General features: G+C 33.1%; 2 protein-coding genes across 2 annotated transcripts; both read left to right on the forward strand.

The window, feature by feature from the left end:
• Nucleotides 4,593–6,459, forward strand: LOC105171622 (CBL-interacting serine/threonine-protein kinase 7-like). The gene is made up of 2 exons (XM_011092787.2): nt 4,593–4,727; nt 4,785–6,459. Exons 1-2 carry the CDS (start codon nt 4,697–4,699, stop codon nt 6,077–6,079), a joined length of 1,326 nt encoding a protein of 441 aa, XP_011091089.1. The 5' UTR covers nt 4,593–4,696; the 3' UTR covers nt 6,080–6,459.
• Nucleotides 17,241–21,938, forward strand: LOC105171623 (cytochrome P450 CYP72A219-like). Its single transcript, XM_011092788.2, has 5 exons — nt 17,241–17,695; nt 18,229–18,452; nt 20,250–20,497; nt 20,823–21,207; nt 21,328–21,938. Exons 1-5 carry the CDS (start codon nt 17,428–17,430, stop codon nt 21,751–21,753), a joined length of 1,551 nt encoding a protein of 516 aa, XP_011091090.1. The 5' UTR covers nt 17,241–17,427; the 3' UTR covers nt 21,754–21,938.

Raw genomic sequence — 26,697 nt, forward strand, 5'->3', positions numbered from 1 at the left:
TTTTATCTGATGACTCTAAAAGTAATGAGCAAGATCTCGAGGACAGTTACGAGATGTCTATTAATTATGCTCATAACAGTTTAGGTTGGTATCGTAAAGAAATTGAAATGAATGATATTTTTGCCTATTCTGTAGCCGTCCAAATCATGGATGAAGATGAAAATGATCCTCAAACTATGGAGGAATGTAGACATCGAAATGATTGGAAAAGTTGGAAAAAGGCCATACAAGATGAGCTAGACTCGCTAAATAAGCGAGAAGTATTTGGACCTATAACTCCAACACCAAAAGGTCTCAAACCTTTTGGCTATAAGTGGGTGTTCATACGCAAGAGAAATGAACGAAATGAAGTTGTAAGGTACAAAGCTAGACTTGTGGCCCAAGGCTTTACTCAAAAGCCCGGAATTGATTTTACTGAAACATATTCACCTGTAGTGGATGTTACCACACTTAGATTTTTAATCAGTTTATCAGTAATTGAACAACTACAAATGCAGCTCATGGATGTGGTAACTGCATATCTGTATGGGTCATTGGATACAGATATCTATATGAGAATCCCTGAAGGATTAAAATTGCCTGAAGTATTACAGTCAAATTCTTGTCATATGTACTCCATCAAATTGAAAAGGTCCTTGTACGGACTTAAACAATCAGGACGTATGTGGTACAATCGTCTTAGTGAGTACTTAATAAAGAAAGGATTTTGCCATAATCAAATAAGTCCATGTTTATTCATAAAGAGGACAGAGTCGGGATTTGTAATCATAGCTGTGTATGTTGATGATTTGAATATTATTGGATTCCTGAAGAGATTCGACAAGCAGCTAATTACTTAAAAAGTGAGTTTGAGATGAAAGATTTAGGCACTACAAAGTATTGTCTCGGCCTGCAGTTCGAACATACTAAGGGTGGAATTTTCATTCATCAATCGAACTATATAGAAAAAGTCCTTAAGCGTTTTCATATGGACAAAGCTCATCCATTGAGTACACCTATGGTAGTTCGATCGCTTGATGTTAATAAAGATCCGTTTCGTCCTCCAGCACATAATGATGAGATTTTAGGTCCAGAAGTACCATATCTCAGTGCAATTGGTGCATTGATGTATCTTGCTAATAATACCCGACCAGATATAGCATTTTCTGTTAATCTACTAGCAAGATATAGTTCAACACCAACAAAGAGACACTGGAATGGTGTTAAACACGTTCTACGTTATTTACGTGGAACAAGTGACATGGGACTATATTTTGAAAGGCATGATGATGCCAAAACAACCAAATTAGTTGGTTATTCAGATGCGGGGTATTTATCTGATCCACATAAAGCTATATCTCAATCTGGATATGTATTCATGTATGGTGGAACTGCTATTTCATGGCGTTCAACCAAACAGACTTTGGTAGCCACCTCATCAAATCATGCAGAATTAATTGCATTATACGAGGCTGGGCGTGAATGTGTATGGCTTAGATCACTAATACATTATGTGCATGAATCATGTGGACTACAATCAATCGAGTCCCATCCCACAGTAATATATGAAGACAATGCGGCGTGCATCGCCCAAATCAAGGATGGTTATATTAAAGGCGACCAAGCACATAGGCGTGCATCGCCCAAATCAAGGATGGTTATATTAAAGGCGACAGAACCAAGCACATATTACCAAAATTTTTCTCCACTCACGAGCTTCAAGTGGAAGGCAAAGTTGATGTTCAACAAATTTCATCAAGTCAGAACTTAGCAGATTTGTTTACGAAGGCATTACCAACAAAGGTGTTCAAACAACTCATACGTAATATTGGCATGCGACACCTGAAAGATATCTGCCTCAATTGAGGGGGAGATTATACAACTGTACTCTTTTCCTTAGCCTTGGTTTTTATCCCATTGGGTTTTTCCAGGCAAGGTTTTTAACGAGGCAGGATGTATATGATAAAGAGGTATGCATTCAAGGGGGAGTATTATATATAATATGTATATATGAATGCATACACCTCTTTATATTCTTTTTTAATACCCATTATGTTATACACCCTTTTGTATCCCCCATTATAATTTGTAATTAAAATAGTTATGATGTATTTTGTAACCACAATTTTGGTGGTCTATAAATACCACCATGTATTTCATTTCTAAAGTGATTTTTGGAGTGAACAAAGAAAGTTTGTTGGAGAAATACATATATTTTACTTTATATTCTATTAAGAGTGATAGGCTAATAAACTTAGAATTTCTCTAAATTTATAACACAAAGTATATTTAACCCAAAAAATTAAAATGTATAATTATAAAGTTAATGTAGACATATATATAGGTATATTTATGAAACACGCAGACTGACATCCTGGTTATATTTAATGAGATCTCATTGGAACAAGGAAAATCCAACTATTCAAGTCAGGATTATATTTGATTGAAGCAAATCAATCATATAGTAAGTGTGTTATACTTTATTTATTATGCGATTGATCATTTTTTATTAATTATACATCAATCACATTATAAATATATTACATTTATTATATAATTCATGATAAAATAAAATAAAATTATAGAAGGTGAAAATTCAGAGTTGTATCCAAGAAGGTGGCAGTGAAGGGTGGATTGACTACGCAGAAAAGCGTGGGCGGCGGGAAACGTGTGGGTTGGCCTTGCCTCATTTCTCTACAAATCACAACAGCTGCGCCATCTGACCATGCAACAAGTTGCTTGCATGCATAGGAGCCTTAGCTGCGAAAAATATCTGTAAGAGTGCTCAACTGAAAAAAGTTGCTCATTAATTCATGTAATTAACTAATTAAAGCTGCTTTACATACACACATTAGATTTAATTAATCTTAGCTGTACCCAATTTTCATCTTACTGGCAGATAATATTAATCTAATTAAAGTTACTAAAGCTGTATTAATTATTAATATTATCTCTAATATTTTTTCCACAAATCTTGCTTTTGCTTTATTCATTTTGACTACTAATTTCTATATTATTGTTCTCCTTTATTTTTATTATATTATTATATATATAGCTATGGCCAGATTATTTATAATGAATTTTAATTATGGCTGATATTTTGATTTGATATTGCTTGTAAGAATAATGACTAATAGTTTTCACTATATTTTTTGATTTTTTGGCTATCTACGACAAAAAAATCATATTTCTACTGAATGTTTTGATCGTTAATTCTACATATAATGAATGTAATTACGTTATTCCAATAATTTAGCATGGCGCCTTTTGTTGGATTCTCAAAAAATTATTTTAGAAAGTACCATTTGATTTCGAATATCAAAATTCATATAAGAGTAATAAATTTGAGGATAAAAACAAAGTATTTGTATAAATTATTATTTTTCAATTACTTAATACTATAGTCGTAGTGGGAAACTTTAATCTAAATTAGATTGGATCATAACTCAAATTAATTATATGATAAATTTGCTTGCTATATCTGTCGTGATTTTATATACAATTGTATATGTAATAATTATAATAACACTTACGATAGAATTAAATTATTGTAATAAAAAATCTGATGATTCAAATAAAAATATAATTCATAGTTTGAAAGAATAGACAATAAATAATTATTTGATGAGCATATCAAGTTAAATGTATGGTGATTAATAGTTGTCTAGCTTGGCAAAAGCGTCAACGCAGAGCTAATGTGCTATAATTAAGACATCTAATCAGAACGCGCATCAAAAGGGGGCTAATTAATCAATACCAACAAGAATACACCCACTCACACCTCACATTTTCATTTCGGACCCATTGCCTAAAATATTAATATGATTAAAAATAATAAATAATTAATTTATACAAAGTGAGATAAATATTCACATCATTCTCAATTAATAATAACGAAATATGTCGGCTTTTAATTCCTCGTTAAACTGTTGGACAAAGTGAAGCGACAAGCACAAATTCTAAGCCCGGCCTCTGATTTTTCCTATTCCTTTAAACAAACAAAAGTAGCAGAAATTTGAGCAACAAATTAAGAATACCATAATAATGTAAATAAGAAATCTTATAATTATTTGAAATGGGATTTTTTTCCCAATTAGGTAGAGTATGTCATAATGTCTTGCAACAACTATGTCTACAGTTGGTATATTAATATACGATATTTTTTTTAAAAATTTACCTGATTAAGTAGATCTATTTTCTAGTCAAGTGAGTATTATTTTTATGATGATTATAAGATTTAATTATTACTCCAAATTTGTAGCCATTTTATGATATGAGGTTAATACAAACTATAAAAGTTTTATCGCGAAATTGAAAAATACAAAAGCTGATGACGAGTTTTAAAATGTGATACTTTTGTATTAGGTGATGTAAAAATACAATCATGTCTCATAAAAAAGTTTGAGATCGTGAATTTAAATTTCATTTTATATGAATTATTATAATTTATTTTTCATTAGTTATATTGATTGAATTGAGATATTTTTTAGAGTCTTAATAATATATATTATACAGTACTAATATAATTAAGATTCCATTTTTAATTCCCTAAATTTGTTATAATTTTGAGATGCAAACAAGAAACAGGTTACATCCAGCTATTGAACTTTATATGTAGCCTCTTTGCTATAAATTCGGTGCAACACACCACATAGAACTCCCCCTTGTCCCGGCAGCCCATACCAACCCACTGCCGCCTCCCACCTCCACCCCACAAATGGGTTCCACCAACCCACCGCCGCCTCCCACCGCCGCCCCCCCCCCCCCCCCAAAAAGGGTTCCCCCCACCCCCCCGCCCCCCCCCCCCGCCGCCAAGATCAGAAGAACCACGAGTGCCGGCGGTGGAAGCGGCTCAATCATACTTGAAAAATACCAACTTAGCCGCCTCCTGGGCCGCGGCAGCTTTGCAAAGGTGTACCTGGGCCGCTCACTTGACAACAGCGACACTGAAGTAGCCATCAAAGTCATCGACAAGGCAGCCACCGTGGACGCCGCCATGGAGCCCCGGATACTCCGGGAAGTGTCGGCCATGCGCCGCCTTCACCACCATCCTAACATCCTTGAACTATACGAAGTCATGGCCACTAAATCCAAAATCTACCTAGTCATGGAACTCGCCCCAGGCGGCGAGCTCTTTGCCAAACTCAGCCGCTGCCGCCGCTTCTCCGAGCCCACCGCTCGGAGATACTTTCAACAAGTGGTGTCCGCCCTCCGCTTCTGCCACCAAAACGGAGTCTTCCACCGAGACATCAAGCCGCAGAATCTTCTTCTTGACAAGAACGGGTTGTTAAAAATTACGGATTTTGGGCTTTCTGCTCTTTCGGAACAGAAAAGAGATGGGCTAATTTACACGGCGTGCGGCACACCGGCATACACCGCGCCGGAAGTAGTCTATCGCAAAGGGTATGATGGAGAGAAGGCGGATGCTTGGTCATGTGGGGTTCTTTTGTATGTTTTCTTAGCTGGCTGCCTCCCCTTTGACGATAGCAATTTATCGAACATGTACCGTGCAATGCACCGCCGCGCATTTGAGTTTCCAGACTGGGTTTCTAAGTCCGCCAGAATTGTGATATACAGACTCATGGATCCAAATCCTAACACAAGATTGAGTCTTGACGAGTTAGTTAAACTTTCCTGGTTCAAGAAGTCTTTTTCTCAAGAAAATTTGAGCTCACAAAATGGACAAAAGCTGGGATCCGAGTTTCTTGAGCAAAATGAGTTTAAGTATTTACCTAGAGTGAATGCTTTTGACATAATTTCGATGTCTTCTGGGCTGGATTTATCTGGGCTTTTTGAGACACAGGCGAACAAGAAAGAGATGAGGTTTACTTCTGGGGTGCAAGTGGGTGAGATTGAGGAGAAGCTGGTGAAGGTTGGGGCTGAATTTGGGTACAGAATCGAGAGAGGGAAGGGCGGAGGGATCAGGTTGGTGAGAGGGAGAGTGGTCTTGGTAGTGGAGATTTGGGAAGTGGCAATAGAGTTGTGGTTGGTGGAGTTGAAGTTATTTGATGCTGAGATGGTGCTTGAGGAGTTGCAATGGGAAGAACTGAAATCAGGGCTTGGTGATATTGTACTCTCATGGCACAACGAGGTTTCTTGATGTTTGAAAAGCTTCTGTAACAAACATCAAGTTCAATCTTTCTGCGATTCAGTGTTGTAAGCATTTGCAAGCCGATGGCTACGGTGGGATGAACATTTCCTTGTTCGCGACCTTATTCCTGGGAAAATCACAGTCATACATTAGCACATCGATGTCAGTAGACTCATGACAATGGTTTTAATGGTTTTGGACTGTGTTGATGATTGAGGAAGAGATGTATGTTAGAAAGAAGTGATGATCCAGATAAAACCTTAACAGGATTGTCTTTTGTACATGAGTTAGAAATGTTTTTCCTCAAAAGGTTAGGATGTAACTTTGTAAATGATTCTGCTTTAATTGCTTGCTTTAGTTGCTCAGATACACACGCCTTGTTTTTGTTCCGATTCTTCTGATATTGCCAACTTCTTACAAAGTGATGTTTGCACACTTGACCGTTGTCGTCTGTGGCAACGCATTACATAAGTCTGCAATTTTATCAGTGCTGTGAGATGAACAACTGCTGTTTAAATAAGATCATTTCTGTGGACATTGTTTATTGAGGAAAGCAGAGAAGCCGTCTGCTGATCAGCATTAAGCACTGAGCTTGCCTTCCCTTCTGCTTTCGGATGTGCAAAGAGGTTAAGCAGGGCGGGTAGAAGAGGATCAACTGGAGCTGCTATAGCTTGAAAATCAACTGCTTGTTCATATTCATCAAAAACAAGGAAAAAAGCTATCTGCAACCTCTTATTCACCATTATTAATTGGCAAACGCAAATCAACTGAGTCCCGCGTAAATTATTAGGAAGAATTGTGGTTTGTGAATTGTGAATGATGAAAAATATCATATATATTCGCCTTGGTCCTGTGAAAGATAGGTTATGGGAGAGTCCCGTCGGGACTTGGGAAGTTGCATAATCAGCTTTGATTCTTCTAAAAAAATCATATATGTCCACTTTACATGGATGGTTGTAATGTTAAGATTCAAAATCTGGAATCTCCTAAGAATAATACATAAGCGAGTGTAAGCAATTGAGGTTTCAGAGAGGCTTTAATTCTGGGACATCTTTTAGAAACCTACATTTCGTCTTTTGATATTGGTATTCACAAAATTAAGCAGGATAATTACATTGTCCTTGCTTTGAAGTTTGGTATAATTACACATAAATACTTTATAATTTGAAAAATTACGTGTAGTATCTCTAATATTGTTTACATCGATAAATAGATCCTTCATTTGTCAAATTCACAAATTTGCTAATAGTCCTGATTAGTTTATTACTGATTAATTGCAGGTCAAATAAATATTTCTTGACCAAACTACACTTGTGCTGCATCTTTACACTTTAATGCATGTGAGGTTGTATATCTTCACTTTCAGAAAAAGGTTTGTTGATCTGCAATAAGTGAATTAGGGGGTAAACATAGATTTTCATTTAACATTTTTTTCCTAATATTGATAAATTTGATGAATTTTTAATAACAAATGAGTTTATTTATAAGACGAATACAAATATCATGATGTAATATATGTAATTTTTAAAATCACATAAAATCTACGTATAATTTATAGAGGAGGGCAATGTAACATAGTCCGCACTACAGAAAATAGTTGTGATTTGTTTTCCCCACCATCCAAAGCAAAAGAGATGGGCTGGATCGGATGATTTGGTAAAAGAGATGGGCTGGATTTGGCCAAAGAGATGGGCTGGATTTGGTAAAAGTTGTGATTCGGCCTATTAGTGTCTTGATGAATGGGCTTAATCAATGGATCGAAATAAGTAATTGGGCTTCTCAAATTTAATTGTTTTAATTGTTAAAGCCTAGTAATATTTGGGCCTCCGATAGTTATTTTTTTTTACTATTAGAGCCCATTGATTTTTGGGCCATAGGACTCCAACAAATTATATTCCTTAGAGGGAAATTATTTGAGCCATAGGGGTGATAATTATAGTAAGCCCATACATCATTTGGGTCTTTGAGAATAAATAATATAATAAAAAACATAACCATATGGCCTATCTAAATAACCATCGCATATGTACTTCCTCACAAACATCAGCATGTGAATCTGTATAAGCATAATTAGGTTAAAATATAATTTATTTCTTTGCATTAATAAAAAAATAATCCTTTAAAAAAAACATGCAATTTACCCTCTTATGGATTGTAAAAAATAGAGATAGTTTGTATAATATTTTTGACATTTTGAAAAGAATACGTATAATTTTTTAAAAAGTAAGAAAGATTTATTAATATAGTATCGACATTTTTAATTAGTATATACATAATTTTTTTAAAAATAAAGATAATTTATATAAATAAATTTATAATCAGAACTATAAATGAATATTCCTAACAATGATGATGAGTATAGAATTGTGTGCATGGATAATGGATATAGATTTGTGTGCACCAGAATTGTTTTACCTTTTCTCAAGTAGATTGGTTTTTAGGTGCTACAGTCTGTGTGGTTGCTGTTTCTGCAATGTTCTGAGTTCTGAGTCTCTACACAAATGACTAATATGAAAATATATAAAAGCCCCTAAAAATAAAGGGCATCCACTATCATTATTACACTTGATTCAATTAATCCTCCATTTAAATTTAACAAGTTCCAACTTCACAAAAAATGAAAAAACTAGTTATTGTATATTGATATTTTATGGTTATGATTTTTAATCTATTGCGGATTAAAAAATTTAACATATCTAATATGTCGATGGGTTTATAATAATCAAGTTAGGTAATATTAGTCCAAACCGCCATGTATGGGCTTGGACGGGGAGGTCAGCTCCAAAGACCAAAAAGTCTTAACAAGAACTTCAATCTCGTATGAATCCACCCCGTTGTCATCCTTAGTGATTATGACACGGAACTGATTTAACCATGTTCAATTCTTTCAATCTTTTAATCTTAAAGAATAAAATATATATATAATATATGTAAACTTTATACTAAATTTGTGGCCACAATATTTTTGCTAGGGGAGACCCCTACCACTTATCTTACACTATCTTTGTGGTTATAATATTTTTGCCATTTTGAGAAAATAATATATATATATATATATATATATAAATAAAATAAAAAAATGAAAGAAACAAGGGGGCATATCTAGCTTGATTATTTCAAACTTTGCTACCTTCAATTTTTTGTTCGTATTTTCTATTATCTTCCAAGGTCGTGTCTCTATGCACTTAAATAGTTTGTACTTTTATGGTTTTTTTCCCCCACGTTTTAATCACACGTGTAGTTGCCCTATTGGGAACACTGAATCATTCTATTTTTATACAAATAATAATTATATAATTAAATTAATATTTTAACATATTTAATAATTGATCAGTAGATTAATGTGATCACTATACTAATACAATAAAAAAGAACAAAAACTAATTACAAAATATTTTATATAAATAAATAAATATGATATTATAATTCGAGTCATGATCTCAAATTTAATTACCAAGTGACAACTGAATCTCTTGTATAGTCCCCAGTTCTGGTCCTATGATTTTGAAACCACAAGTTCTCAAATGGACCAGATTTTTCTTGGATTATTCACAATTTTACTTCTTTTTATTTTTTTATTTTATATAGAAGAATATCTCCACATTGTGTGATGCCCAAATTAACTAGTTTTATTTAATTCAGACTTTTTTGTTACTTTTCCTTTTCATCATAAAGTCAATTCTTATTTGTTCATACTAATATAAAAATAAAAAATCTTTTTCATTCACAAATGGTAATTTATGATACAACGATACCAATTATTTTATTGTATCGGTAATACTTTTAAGTTAGTTTATATATATATATATATATATATTTTTTTTTTTATTTATGATATATTTTAAAGAAATAATTATTACATTCTCCTCCCTTGAGATTTGCTGTCATTATATGTAAATTCTTTGTGGTTTAAAAAATTACATTTAGTATCTTGGAGGTTTGTTTTCTTCTGACTAATAACCCTCCCATTAGTCAAAATTCACCGAACTTGCTAATATTAGTAAAAAATAAATTTTGTTTTATATTATTATAAAGGTAGTTTAATTTAAAGAAGGAATTGTTTTAACCTACAATAACTCAATAATAAGTCAATTAAGGGTTAATATATTTATTCGATTTATTAGACAGATGTAAACCTTAGGAGTATTAGATATAATTTTTTGTACCAAATAAAATTTATGTATAGTTGCATCAAATCTCAAAATAATAAAATCTTATTATTTATGTTATAAATAATAAAAAATTATTTATTATATACATATAAAAACATGAAAGGAAAGACAAGAATCGATTTGGACAGAGGCAACGTGATTGTTACATTTTTGCACTACTCAGTTGCATTATTTTGTTCTTTTCCGACCATAACTGTTTTAGTAGTCCCCAAACCCCACATACTTTTGGAGCTGGGAAAAGTGTTACATCCAAATGCCCTCCTGTTCTGGTAATTTTGAAGCACCCTAAAAATGTGGAAAATTAACACAGATTTTTTGTCAAAAATTTGATTCAATAGAGTTGGTTTTTATTAAATTTTGATAAATATTTTAGGGGGTTCTATTTAATGAGTATAAAATTATTTTTTTAATTAATATAATTCCGTAAAAAAAGTGAAAATTTATGGTACATTTGATTCTTTTTACAAAAGATATTTTTGGTTGAAAGTGAACCATTTGTACTTACATAAATAATAACAGAAAACGTCAAAACGATGTGATTGATTTTTGTCGTTGTAAGTAATTATATATATTATTGGTATTCATCCATGTCCCCATTGTCTTGGAGTCACACATAGAAATACATACATAACTTTTTTTTTTTAGTTATTATTATTACATCTATTTAATTACATAAAAAAATTAAAATGAACAATTAATCAACACTAATAAAATGAATAATTTTATATATATATTGATGTGAGCAAAAAATTGTTCTTTCCAGTGAGTCCAACTCAAGATGGTTTAGGCCTAGATTTTCGCAAGCCTTAGAACAAAAACTTGCAAAAAGATATATTAACACTTCAACGTTCAAATCAATAAATTAACAGTTGAGAAATAATAGTTATAAGTGAAGAGAGCAGCAATAAGGGAAGGAATACGTGCAAGAGTGCTTGAGCAATAAAATTCTCTTGTGTGCGAGTGTACGTAAATGTTTAGGAATGATAATGGGTCCGATTTAAAACCCGCATCCAAGCGGGTTTTCAAGCGCTAAGCAAGTTCTGGGATAGGTCCCATGTCTTAGTGGGGTTTGGACCTACACGCGTTTCGATTACTTTTTTTTATGTATTTTATATATACTTATATAACTTATATTAAAAATTCATAATTTATTTATTCTTGCGTATATTACATAACCTTAATATTTTTCTAAATTAAAATAATAATATAAATAGTTTATAAATTTTATAATATTTATATAAGTAATACTTATTCTAAAATATTTAATATTTCAATGCCTAAAACATGCACATATAAATTTACAAAATAAAAATTAACCCTTTAATAATTTTGATACGAATAAAAAATTGCTCGTTAATGAGATCCCTGAACCTGATGTCTTTGCGGCCAAAATCTTTAACAAGCCTAAGAAAGAGGACCTTGCAAAATATATGTTAGCACCTAGACGATCAAGTCAATACATGATTGTAGAAAGATAAAATTCCAGAAGAATAAAATAGCAACGATTGTTTAAAAGGTGAAAGAATAAGTAAGAATGTTCAGGTAACAAGTTGATATGTCTGCTTGTGAATGCTAACTTTAACTAAGGGGAAGATTGACTTTTATAGCCACAATTCCCTAGTAGCTGAAGAGGTATAATCCCGGGGGACTCAGGTCAACAGTTGCTGTGGATAAGCTCCTTAAATTATGGAACCTGTTTAACAGAGATCCCCCAAAGAGTCCCGATTGTGGTGGAATCTTCAAGGGGATAAACCCTTTGAGGGATATGCCCTAAATCTTCAGGAGACAGCTGGAGGAGGGGGGGCGGGGGGCGTGAACATCTATCATTATCTTGTTATCCTCATCATAATTTGCGTGGATGACTGCTTAATCTTCGGAACGAATGGTCTCTTGCCACCTGGAAGAATGTCCAATCCAATTGCCAGGTCAGCACCGAACTCCTTGGGCTGATGGGCATTGATTATGGTAGTATTATTTTAAAAAATATATTTATTCAATATTTTAAAAATACTAATTGGGTCTACTGAGTCCAACCTAGTGGATTCGGGGTCTGGTGTCCAGGTCCAAAATTTTGTTGGTGGGGCGATCCTCAGTTTTGGAAAATCCACCCCATACTCATCCCGTAGTCATCCCTACAAATGTTACTCTTTACCAAGGGATGAAAAACCCTTTCTAAAGCCCATTTCTCCATCCGGTTGGAGGAGTATAGTCCATTTGGGATTCGAGAAGATGATTACTTGTTTAGATAGACTCCTACCGTCGTAGGGGTCTCTCCCCCATGCCAAGATTTCTGATCGTTGGGGGGACTTATCCTCCCTAAGCTGTTATGGCTCATTCTTTGGATAAGAGCCTGTATTTCCATGGGCTAGTTGGGATAGACCATATGCCATCCCTTGTGGAGATGAAAATATTCAACCTACCTTCTATCAGGCCTTCATTCCTTTAAGCTCTTCCTTCCTAACCTCAAGCCTCGATCCTGGCCTTCTGAGTCTTTTTAGATTTGAGCTTCTTGGGCCAACAACATTTAGTCGTATCATTCAGCGTCCCTTCCATTTTAGTGGCTTCGGACTCAGTAAACGGTGTCATTAGAGTAGAAACCTTTTTCAAGAGGGAAGTTCCACACCCAACATCATCCCGCATACCAATTGTTCTTTATAATACCTAGGGTCCCCTACTAGAAGGGGAGGTCAACTTGGAGAGATATCCCCCAATCACATGTTTTTAGTCGAGGATTTGTCTTTCTCGAAATTGACGTAACCTTTGAGGAGCATCATGTAGTTGGTTTAATTATGACTTGCAGTGCAATGATGCATGTGCACGAGTTATAAGGGCATGTAATCAGCTGTTAGAGGTAACCGCCGTTGCGAGTAACCATTAATCATGTGCGATTATTTCTGCCCAACAAAGATATAAGGGACTTTATTACCTTATTCTTGTTCATTTTTGCTTCAACTTTAATTCCAATTCTTCTTTTTCCCACATCTCAACGTTTTTCGGTGACCTTCGACCATTTTTATCTTCACTTGTCTTCCCTACTTTTATTCTCCTAAGTGCTCTTGGTTTATCATTCCATATTCCCCCTCTCTGTTATGATCTTGTGTGTTTCTATTTTTTGCATTTTTTTAAAGCTCTTATAATTCTTATACATTTTTGGATTCTTCTGGAAAATTGGACTCCTTCGACAAGTCAATGCGTTTCACGGGTGAGAATTCTGCAACCCCTGGTGATGATCCCATTGAGGCAACTTTGCAAGGGGTGGGGCTATGGCTCTTCCTCTGCCCGTGGACTCGATGCATTCTATGGACGCAACGTGGCCTTATAGATAATCTTCTAAGAAAGAAGAGATAGAGAGGGAAGAGGTGGATAGAGAGAGTGAGATCTCCTCAAAAGTGGAGGAAGGTATGGAGAGAGATCATGAGGAAGAGAAAACGTTCCCTATGGTTGGGGGCCAGGGATCAAAGCCACAAGTCCCATACTCATGGATCAAGTGACTTCAGCTCTCCGAAAGGCTAATGACTAGCGATTGAGGGAAGATTATGGGATTCCTAAGTCCTTCCCCATACTTCTCCCCTCCCTAGATAGTTGCCCCAAAAACCTCCCTTTAATACTAGTGCTTCTCTATGGCATTAGCTTTTGTGGACAGAGGGTGCTAATGGTGCCCCTAACACTACTTGGAGGGCTTGAGCATCTTTGGCCTGAGAGTCCACCTCTTTTTGCTTCCCAAGGTCCATAACGGAAAATAACTGGCTGTCATTAATCTTGGTTTGATGCATGACAAAATTTGACATGCCGGATTTGACATGTTTGACATGGCTTAGAATAGATCCTTAGAACAGTATAAATTTGATGGTTTAGATCGGGCGACGTCATGTCATTGATCGATCTTTCAGGGATCAAAGCCATTGTCTCTTCTTTGGATTCGCTTAGGGATTCCTCAAACTCAAAAGTTGGGTCTTCTTTGTCTTCGTATGGGGCGGATGTTCCTTCCAATTGTTGCTTAGTCTCCTGACGAAGTCTTCGTGCGGTCTTTTTGATTTCGGGGTCGTATACCAATTTACCTGTACGAGAAGACCTTAGCATTAATGGTGATAAAAATCAAGTAACTAAAAATAAAGAAATATACTTAAAAACGCCAATTTCCCGGCAACGGTGCCAAAATTTGATGAGTGTCGAAGTCACCAAAAATAATTCCTACTACACTTGTGAAAGTGGGAGTAGGGTCGATCCACAGGGATTGGTTTAAGTTAATTTTTTTTAAAAAAATAGAAAATAATGGGGAAGGTTTTCAATAAAAAGGAGTAGTTGGAAACTAAATAATTAAAAATATCTGGTAAAAATATGAGAGAGAGATTTTTCGGTTAAGGCTAGGATCATGCTTGATTCTTATGAGTTGATCATTGATGCAAGAATAACACATGTATGGACAAATAAACCAGTTATGGTTGTTGGTACGACCTAACAACCTCACCTTTCCTTACCTTTTCGTTAGCCAAGGTACGACCGTTGGCTAGATCTCTAATTAACAGACAACCTTGGGAACGTCCACAAGATTTAATCTATTAACAGCATTAAGAATTAGAAAGGCCTGATTCTAATCAACAAACTACTACAAAGACAATTCGTTTAAACTAGATCATGCATTCCCCATAACATAATTAAATACTGTGACATAACTAGTCATGCTACGTTGCCACTAAGTATTGAACCAAATAAACAATTACACGGATTTATAAAGTTCAATTAGCTAAGCAAACCTTCTTGATAATGAACAACCGGCCGAATCATTCATAAATCAAATGTTTGTAATTAAAGCACAGAGAATAAAATGAATATTTGTTTGACAAGTGTAGAACGCAGATTAGACCTCACAACATAACGGGAATCAAGCAATCACCATACTTTAACTAGAAAATAAGGAATTTAGCCGGACATATTAATAGAAGAACACACTAGAAAGTGGAATTCCATTAATTCCGGTGGTAAAATAAAATAAAAGAGAAGAGATGAACAGAGAATCCTATAGAGTTCTAACATAAAAACTGAACGTCTTCTAATGAAGAGATCCCCCTATTTATAATAAAAGTTCCCTACGAATCTAGACGTAGTGGGGGATAGATACGTGATAAACTCTAAAAAGGTAAATAAATTACAAGAGATAAGCTTTAAAGAATCCTTTCTAAATCTAAACACTTGATTCCTTTATCTCTTGGGGAAATCGCTCGTGTTTATCCTTATCTCGAGTTGACTACTCCATTAAGCGTGGGCACGCTTTGTCAATTCTGCAGAAACGTCCTTGTGATCTTCCTTTTTGCTGAATATGCAATAAAATCACATAATTAGGAATATATAATTAGGAATATTTTGGCTTAAAAATGAAGATTAAATTGCTATAAAATCATTATAATTGCAGAGTTATCAGTCCACCTCTTTTTGCTTCTCCATAACACTGTTTGGTGCATCTATAATAATTACGTCTTAAACTGTGTTCACATAGATTAAGCCACTTGATGTGAGCAAAAAGTATTTCATTCGAGTGCTCCAATTTAAGATCTTCCGGCCTAGGTTTTTGCAAGCCTTAGAACAGAGCAAAAATATGTTAGCACTCCGACGCTCAAATCAATAAGTAATTCAAAGAATATTAATTATGAATTAAAAGAGTAGCAATAAGTGATAGAATATGTACAAGAGTGGTTGAGTAATAGAACTTTCTTGTGTGCGTGATGTTAAGTAAATGTTACCCTTTACTAAGGGAAGAAGAGCCTTTTTTATAGCCTCTTCCTTCATCCAATTAGAGGAGTCCATTACCGTTAAAAATTGTTTAACTAATCATATTTTTTTAATTTTTGTATAGTAAAAAGTAACTCCCTCTCTCTTTATATATAAATGATGCCTGTAAAATTAGACTCGACAAAAAGGCTCATGCGATCCAAAAGAAAGAAAGAAAGATATCACAAGAACCTAAATGATTGCAAGCTCTAAATGCCCTCCAGAAAGCCCAACTTAGGTAAGGGGCCAATGGTGCTTCAATGAAACCCAATTAGGATAGAGTCCCACAGGAGGTGTCCTAGAAATAAATTGCCAATAGAAGTTCAACTGACTTAAATTCGAGGAGGGCTAGATCCAAGAAAGCTTATGGACTTGAAATCCTCCCAACCAAATTCAAAGCCCATTTCACGTGGCGTCTACTAGTGGTCTTGGTGGCACTCACATAGGATTTTTGGTGGCATATCACACAAAATTAGAAGAGAACCACCAACCCCTTTGAGGACACATGGCACCTTTTGGCAGAAGTAACCTATAAATCTTAAAAGCTTGGAGTCCAACTCGGAGAAGGCATCTCCTCAACCACCTCGTCTAAAATTCGGGAAGGAATCCTTATCCCTTGAAGATAGCTTCATCTGCAGAAAACTCCAACTGCCTCCCGAATTGTAGGTCCCCAATCGCCAGTAGATAATCCTCCACCGAATTTGCGAGGTATGCTTTTTTCTCCAACCAACTTTTGGTTGCCTATAAATAGAGAACTCCCCTAACGGAAAAAGACATATTTTGACCTTGCTCCTTTATACTACAACTTTCACTTTCATGCTACATGTTTAGATGAAAGAAACACTTTAATTTTGTATTTAAGAGTTTTATTTCCATTTCAATCTCATTTGTTCGCAAAAAATGAGTAACACTATCATTTTTACTCATTTCCACCCTCTTAATTCCTAGCATTCTATTTTACTATTTTCTACTCCAAGTGGACCGAAACATCACATTTTTTGCTTGTATAAAAAAGATAATAAGTTTATATAAATATTTTTTATTCATAAAAAAAATTGATAAACAAAGATAATGCCTAATATTGGAGAAGCTACAAAGACCATAATAAATGCACCGCCTCCCCCCCCTCAAAATTCGTGGAGTTGACATCAACTAGACAATCTCTTATCTCTCAACGAATGCAGACCACCTCATCGTTCAAATACCTTACAATAGGAAGTAATAGTTAAAATTTAGACAAACATTATTCGCAAAATAGTAGTGAAATTGACAGATGAGCATAATTTTGAAATATGCAATAAGGTGTGGAAATGTGATGAGGATTCCAATGATCTGATTCTTCCACCAATAATTTCCTTTTTAAATAGACCTCACTGTTCTCCATCCCCCATCCCACCCTTCACCCACCAACATACCAAAATGTGGGCATCCATCCTGATCAGCACACTGTTAGTGGTGCTGCTGCACACAGCATGGAGATTCTTGAACTGGGTTTGGATCAAGCCCAGGAAACTGGAGAAACTCCTCCGGAAACAAGGCTTCAAAGGCAATTCTTACAGGTTTCTCTTCGGGGATGCCAGAGAAGCAGCCAAGTTGTACGAGGAAGCATACTCCAAACCCATCGGAATCACCGACGATGTCACCCTTCGTGCCTTTCCCTTAGCTATCAAGACCATAAGAACATACGGTACGTACCTATTCTTTTCACTATGTATAACAAATGTTTAACCCATCAATCCCTACGGGGACGGCATAATTGTTTGGACTCAAGATTTCTTAGGAGAGGTCATGTGTTCTAATCTGCTTGTGAATAAGTATGTTGGGCGCGTGTTAAAAAAAAGAAATTTAAGCTATCATTAGACGAAATGGTTAAAACTTAAAATTTTTATATTAATTTCTGTTTGATTGTATTAGATAGTATTGAATTATCATAATTTTTAAATTATAACCCTTATAATATAGAAAATAATTTAATTTTTTTAGAGCGCACATACATGACTCGTATAAATTTATCTAATAACCACAAATATGTTACGGTTATCACTGTACATGTGCGGATGATTTACCATATATTAAAACAGAACTAAAATTGTTGTCAGGTTAATATTGCATATATATATAATTAATGACAAAGTTAATATTGTTGTTATTTATTTTCTAATAATGAGTTGTAGTTGGATGGAGTTTAATTTAGGTTTTGCACACTGTACATATATGCAGGTGAGAAATCGTTCATGTGGGTGGGGCCTATACCTGTGTGTTTTGTGATGGACCTGGACGCGATTAAGATTATATTGAACAAATTCTATGCGTTTCAGAAGTCTTTCAAGGCATCTAATCCCATATTCAAAAGGCTGGTTGGTGGACTCATTGTGTATGAAGGCGAACAGTGGAGCAGAAACAGAAAGAAGCTCAACCCGGCTTTTCACATGGAGAAGCTCAAGGTACCTACCTACTCTCAATAAACATTTTTCTTTAACTCTGTATATATATATACACAAACTAACATTAATATTATATCTTTCATATTAATGTAAATACTTTTAAGACTAAGTACTTTTGTATGTGAGATAAATAATTGATAGGGTTCGGTTCGTGCGTAATATGTGAAAATGTGTAATTATGTATCTTAAGTTTTTTTTTTTTTTTTTCAAACTCTTCTTTTTAATAATATGTGAAATGAATTCGTGTGTAACAAAAAATACTACCTCCTAAACTATTGGATTAAAATTGCATTTTTTCACTCATTGGTATATATTTTCTTGAAAGCATAATTAGAGAAGTACATCAATATTTTAATAAACTAAGCAATACTTCAATTTAATCAATACATCAATATAACTAAAAATAATGAAATAAATTACAATAAATTCACGTAAAATGAGATAATGATCACTTACATAAAAAAAGATAAATACCCACATGTCTAGTGAGACTTGAACCCATTACTTTAAATTTGTTTATGGGATCTCATCTTTTACCACTAGGCTAAAACATCATCATGAGTTATTAGCATATATAGAAGTTTTGGAATAAAATTTAATGAAATACTATTCTCAAACTTAAAGTTGTAGTGAAAAGATAATTCATTAGCAAAAATAATAATAGAGCATTCGTTATATATATAATAATAATAATAATAATAATACATTAAGTAAGTCATATTACTTAGAGCTTTTTTTAAAAAAAAGCTAAATCTCATTAATGTATATAGCATTCGCGACAATACTGTGTTATTGGATAATATCACCGTCCATATCCTAATATAACCAATGATCTTATCGATAATATCATTGGATATTATTGACAATACATATATATACTCGGAGAATAATATATATTAGTAGATATTATCGAATCAGCAATGGCCCACCATATATGTATATGGATGATATAGGATGCTAAAAGGTTCTAAATATTTAAATAAATTACAAAATTAAGTGCATTGAACATTAAACACTGCTCACTAGTGGAAAACATGTAATTTTACTTTTATAACTTTTATAACTTTCATTTTGTAATTTAGTCATGTATTTTTAATTTTTTTTACAATTTTAGTCATTTTTCAATCGAAATTATCAATTTAATTAGGTCATATACAAGTTACGAATAATTTCCCAACCAAATGGACTAAAAAATGACTAAAATTGTCAAAATTTTAAACTACAGGCCTGCATTGCGAAAATAAATTCGTACAGGACGAAAATATCACCTCCTAAATCACAAATCTAAAATTGCATTTTTCCTACTTGTATATAGGTTAAAATATTTATAAACAATTTATATTCAGGTCCACTCCTGACATTTAGGTGGCCTTAGGGCGAGTAAGAAAACAGAGGCCCTCGAACGAAGCATATGTAAAATAGTTGGTCCATAATTATAACTTTCTTCATTATAATTAATGTTTTAACAAATAATATGTCATATACCTAAAAAAAAAAAAAGAAAGCACGAAAAAGTAGCAATATGATAACAATTAAAATAGCAAGCGATTTATTTTTTCTTATGTATGTATAGTACACTACTTTGAGTTGAATGCCCTCTGAAGATTGGGCCCTAGGCCATCGTAGTTGGCTGCCTAGCCTTAAAACCGGCCCTGTTTATATTATTTTAGTTCAGAACTTAAACTTGCAGATCTTCGCAAAGATGACCTCAAAGCCAGTCAAATTGGTGGAGAGATGAAATTAAGTGGAATAATTCTTGAAATTACACTTATTATTAATGATTTTGGTGTATTACAGGAGATAGTGGCTACCATGCACACACAGGCTACGGAAATTCTAGATGAATGGAGCAGCACCATCCCCAAGGATGGGTCATCTCATGTTGTTGATGTTTACCCTTATTTCAAACACTTCACAGGCTGTGTAGTATCATATGCATTATTCAGCTCTACTCCTACTCCATTAGTTAAAAGGACTTTCAATATCATTTCGGAGCTCACACATATTTCAAACCAGTCTCAGCCTTTTAGCATCCCTGGAGAGCAGTAAGTTCCACAAACACATAGCTGTTTATGTTTAACTGGATTTTTAGTTATGTAATTATAATTATTTGGCATTTTGATTATGTGACTTACTATGGTAGCAATGTAGTTATGTACGTCTTTTATTTTTGCCATTTTAGGACAATATTGGCCAGAAAGTGAACTCTCATTTTTGTCTTGAAATCACGAAAAATAACAACTTGTCGGACTAAATTGCTACTCTAGTAAGTTATAGGAGTGAAAAAAACCATAATTACGGGATTCAAAATGCATTTAAGCCTGTGATAAATATTGCGTGAAGAGTTCAAATGTTTTTATTGTTCGTTAGGTACTTGCCGATTGAGAAATATAGGAGGGCAAACGAAATTGAGGACGAACTAACAGCTACATTCACACGCATGGCCGAGGAAAGGTTAGCTCAGAGAAGGGCAGGAGAAAGGAAGCTTGAACCAGACTTATTTGACTTGGTTGTGGATGAAGTTGAAGAGGTCGACATCAAAGACAAGAAAGGTCGGGCAGCGGCCATGTATGAGCTCATTCAACAGTGCAAGCTATTCTACGTGGCTGGTCATGAATCCACTGCTAATCTTATCGCTTGGACCACTGTCATGCTTGCCCATCACCAAGACTGGCAAACTCGGATCAGAGAAGAGGTTTTCCGAGTCTTGGGCGACAGGGACATCACCGGTGATGACTTGTCCAGCCTAAAAACTGTAAGTATATTCGCTTGTCATGTCAATATTGTCATCTATCGTCACACTGTTTAACTTTTCTTATACGTAGTGTCTATAGTGCGATTTATATTGTGCTGACGTGCAATGATACACATGTAGCTAACGATGTTCATACACGAGGTGATGCGCTTGTACCCACCTGCAATTGAGCTGAGTAGAGTAGTAGAAGAAGAAACAACCGTGGGAGACATTACGTTCCCGAAGGGCGCAATGGTAATGATGCCGATAATTCTACTGCACCGGAACACTAGAATATGGGGCGACGATGCATCGGAGTTCAAGCCCGAAAGGTTTTCGGAAGGAGTGCTGAAAGCAGCCAACGGTCGTGCAGCATTCATACCCTTCGGCTGGGGTCTCCGCACTTGCATTGGGGCAAACTTGTCAGTGATCGAGGCCAAAGTGTTTACTGCGTTGTTTCTGCGCCAGTTCAGTTTCGAGCTTGCGCCAACGTACTCACACACGCCTACCGTTGCCATACTCCTCCAACCACAATACGGAATCCCTCTCATCTTGCGCAAGCTCTAGATCATCATAATCATGTCTCTCGCATCGCTTTCGATCCATCTCCATATATGGAACGCATCATGTTAGTTAACTGCACTATGTGCAGCGTGTGAAAATAAACTTCTTTTAGATAAACTGATGTACACTTTATTTTATATATATATATATATATATATATATATTAGTTCTTCGGATTAATTAATTAATCTGCATTGTCCTTTTCCTTTTGTGATTAAATCTTTTTTATTTTTTTATATAAATTTAATTTGATTTGAGTTCAAGGCCAGGAATACATATAGCTAGAGATCAACTTCGATACAAATTAATTCATGAGAAAATAAGGAAAATAAAAATATTTGTGCAGCCTTTTATTCATAATGATTTGTGCATAGAGGTTCCAAATTCTGCCTGGATTAGTTGTGTAGATGGCCAATTTTATCTTAAACTTGTTTTGTGAATAGTTCGGTACTGTCAAATCTGATCCGGACAAAAATTTTCTGTGTGGATATTACAAATTCCCTGGTAAAGGATCTCCTATTGCATTTTGATATCATATTAATTGTGTATTGTATGTGCAATTTTTATTTTAAAACTATAATCTAATTTAGTTATATTTTTTAATTAATTTGAAAAACAACCCCTGCAATTCACTCATGATGTGCGCACAATATGACATAAAGTATAATAAAAGATTTACAATCATACCAACCAAATTCCGAAGCTAGAAAAGGTTAACAAATATGCATTATGTTTAGATTCATTTTTAGGATGTTTTGTGGAGATATGCATTATGTTTAAATAAATGTGTATGTTCTGAGAACAATGTGCATATATATTAGAATTTTTCTTTAGGGATAGCTTTAAATAGTTCAAAACATGTGTTGTATCCTTGGTTTTATTCTCTAGGAACAAAAATTGTTATTCCTTATCAAATCATGTATTTTTATATATACATGGTAAAATCTTTTTTTAGTCCCATAAAATAAGGGTAGAAATATTTTTGGTACTATAACTTCGACATGTGACGCTTTTAGTCCCATATAACTCGAAATCACGTCTTTTTAATAAAAAAAAAAGTGATTTTTGGAATTTTTAGTCCCAAAATTAGAATATTATTTTAGTCCTGAAACCATAATGCACATGACTTTTTGGGACTAAAAATGCGTGACTATGAGTTTTATGAGACTAAAAGTATCACCTGTCATAATTGTGGTACCAAAATAAATTCTATTCTTATTTTATGAGACTAAAAAAATATTTTGCCCCATATGTATATATGATTTTTTTGGGTAGGTATGTTGAATTGTATCTATTATTCTGATTATACTTTAATGAAAGATTATTTACTAAAAATTAATTATTAATTAATTGAAATTATTAATTATGAATTCAATAAATATTTAATTATTTTTAATCCAAAATTTAAAATTAATTTTTTTTTAAAATTTTAACATAAATTATTTTTGGTCTAAAATTTTAACTCTCGTGAGACAAGACAGAGAAAGAGAGGGAGACAAAACACAGAAATCCCAACATTGGGCCTGTTTCAGGCCATTTCTTAAATGGCCTAAAAGTAAATCCAAACATTGTGATGTATTGGGTAATAGTTGAGGTCCAATTTAGTGAAAAAGCCCAACACCTTGAATTCGGCCTACTTCAATGTGCTTGTAGGGACCATTCAACAACACAATTGAAAAGTCTATTCTCCCACTCCGCTTTCAGCTTCATTTCGTTTGGCGCTCAACTTTTCCCCATTGTTCAAAGGTAGGGTTTATCTCTTTTTTTAATTTATTCATATTTTGAGAGCGAAATCCTAGTCTCGTTAAAAAAAGTTATTTTCATTTTTGATATCATAATTATTATGAGTGTCGCTTTTTTATACCATAAAACACAAAAAATACACCTTTTTGGTCGCAAGTTAACGGCAGAGGCCATGTGCCTGGCACGTGGGTGTTAACAGTCCTTAACTCCTATTCGGTTATATGAATTTGTCTTTAAATATCATGTTTAATGGTATCAAACAACAAACAAATGTATTTTTTTGGTATCATTAAAAGAAAAAAATATTTTGACCAACTTTGACACAAATTATAATTTTTTTTATTTTTTACAAAAAGAAATGTTAGAAAATTTTTATTTTAATATATATAATAAAATAGCTCTAAAATTATAATTATTTTTATTCCAAATAATTTTTATGATCTTTTTTACTATTTTTGAAATTAAATATTATTTGGTCTAAAAATATATTAATATTTGATCACAAACTATAAAAACTAAAATTTATTTTTTGAGTAAAAGTATTAGATATATTTTTTTTATTAAATAATAAATTTAAAATTATTTACATTCGAGATAAACTGTAGCAAATATTAATTTTTTAAAATTAAAATTTTATTTTGTTTGAAAATATTAATAAACTTTGACCATAAATTATAAGAAATAAAATTTTATTTTAAAAAAGTAAAAAAATAAAGAAATTTTTATTTTTAAAAAATTTGAAAAATAAAGAAATCTTATTTTATTATAAATAATAAAATAGTTTATAATTTATAAGTATTTATTTTAGATAAATTTTAGCATATTTTAATTATTTTTATATTAAATTATTATTTATTCTAAAAAAATTAATAAAATTTGATAAAAGAAAAAATTAAGAAATAAATTTTAGTTTTATTTCTAATATTTATCTGTAATGTAAATAACTATAATTTAAAAATTAATTTATTATTTAATAAAATGAAATTTATCTAATACTTTTATTCAAAAATAAATTTTAATTTTTATAGTTTGTGCTCAAATATTAATATAATTTTAGACCAAATAATAATTTAATTTTAAAAATAGTAAAATAGATTCTAGAAATTATCTGAAATAAAAATAATTATAATTTCATAACTATTTATTATATATTAGAATAAAAAAATTTCTAATATTTTTATTTTTGTTAAAAATAATAAGTTCTTATAGTTTGTGGCCAAAGTTGGTCAAAAGATGAGAAAAAAATTAAGTGATGAAAGAAAATGAAGCTCAAATAAAATTGGGATGTTGGTGCCCTAACTTCAGCTCTACATCTTCGTTTTCAGTTGCACCCTGGATCAAACGGCCCTCATCACTAATCTTCATGGAACAACTATTTTCTAAAGTCGTGCTTCCAGCTAAAATCGTAACATTTTTATGATCTAACTTTGTTTCATTTGCAGATTGGCTCAAGTTGTTAGTTTGGTGTTTGATAACATCTTCCACAAGCTTTGTCGTGTTTGAGGTTAGATGAACCCTCCCTCCCTCCCTCATCATAAACCTATCAATACTCATCTTTATACCATCATTCTTAACCTCTACTCCCACCTTTCTTCTTCTCCAAAGATAATCGACACCTCTACGCCTACTCTTATTCTTGAATTTAACGACAACTTTCTATTTGCTGGCTTTCAGAAGGGGTAAAGGGTAAAGTAGAATTTGAAATGCTACAAGTTGGAGGAGGACAAGATCTTTTTTCAAATAAGTGGGCAATATGTATAATCATCTTGTAATCCTTGTGAGCAAGAGTGTTATTAGATATAGTGGATAGCATTATCCAAGTTTAAGTAAACATAACATTAATTACTCAATCCCAACCAGTGTAGGAATTAATCCCAATTCTATCCAGCCACCCCTTAATCCTATCCTAATTAGTAAACTAGCTTTATATGTATTAAGTTGGATGTACTCTATGCATGTATGGAATTAAAAAAAAAAAAAAAAAGAAAAGTTAATATACTCAGTGGGCTGGGTTGGGTCAGGTCAACCCAACAAGAAAATAGATTGCTCTTGGGCTGATCCAAGTATCAATATCTAGGATTGTTTCAGTCCAGTGGCCCAGGATAGTCTGGTCCTCGATCGGGCCTAGTTCGGGCTAGCAAGTTAGAACAATTGGGCCAATTTTTTTTAATAATACATGATATCTCATTTTTATTTTATTTCTCTAAGTGAACTATACTAATAAGTTTTTAAAATTGTTTAAACTCTAAGATTTTTTATCTTTATTGTATTACTTCTAAATATTTAGTCCAGTAATTCATTAATGCTCTTTGTTTATATTTTTCAAAGTTTATTTTAAGTCTTTTTTGGTTTGTTATTTATCTAAATTTATTATTGCAAGTTTGTTAGTTCAATTATTATTTAAATTATGTACTTTTAACTACTTTTTTTTAGTTATAATTTTTTATTTGATTCCATTTATTATTTCACAAAATAATCATAAATTTAAGTAATTATTTAAAAGATACCTCAATTTGACAAAAATAAAAACAAAATAAGGCCAATCGAGCCTGGGTTGGGCTTGGACAAAGACTCAATTGGGTTAGTCAATGGGTCGGGCCTCGATTAAAAATAAACCTAATTGAGGTCAATATTTAAAACCCCCTGACCACCGTAAGATCGACCATGAACAATACTGACTAATTCTGGGCCAAGCTTTCGAGTTAGTTCGTGTCAATCTTGATCTGACTTGACTCATCATGCACCTTAAATATGTATTTATGATATATATATATATATATTATGCGTATACCTTTTTATCATAATAAAATCAAGAAAATAATTATATTAATGATCGAGATAACATATGCATAATTTCACAATTTTTTATACTTGTTGTCTAAGTAAATAAAAACTCAAAGCATAAAATAAATAATTAATCAAAATTAATAAAATAAAATAATATTAAAATATGCATGCATTCAAAATTAATGAAAGATTTAATTGAGTAAACAAATAGATGATTTGTGAATAATAAATAAATATACTTAAAGATAATTTTGTTTATAAATATTTTATCATCCAACTTATTTACTCTAGGCACCACACCGTTAATAAATAATATATGAAGAGAGGAAAGAGTATTTTTTGGGTTATGGTTTTTTTATATAGTATAGTTTTGAATTAATATTTAAATCAATCAAACTCCTAATATTACAACATATG

The sequence above is a fragment of the Sesamum indicum genome, linkage group LG10, assembly GCF_000512975.1.
Source record: "Sesamum indicum cultivar Zhongzhi No. 13 linkage group LG10, S_indicum_v1.0, whole genome shotgun sequence".
Taxonomy (NCBI): Eukaryota; Viridiplantae; Streptophyta; class Magnoliopsida; order Lamiales; family Pedaliaceae; genus Sesamum; species Sesamum indicum.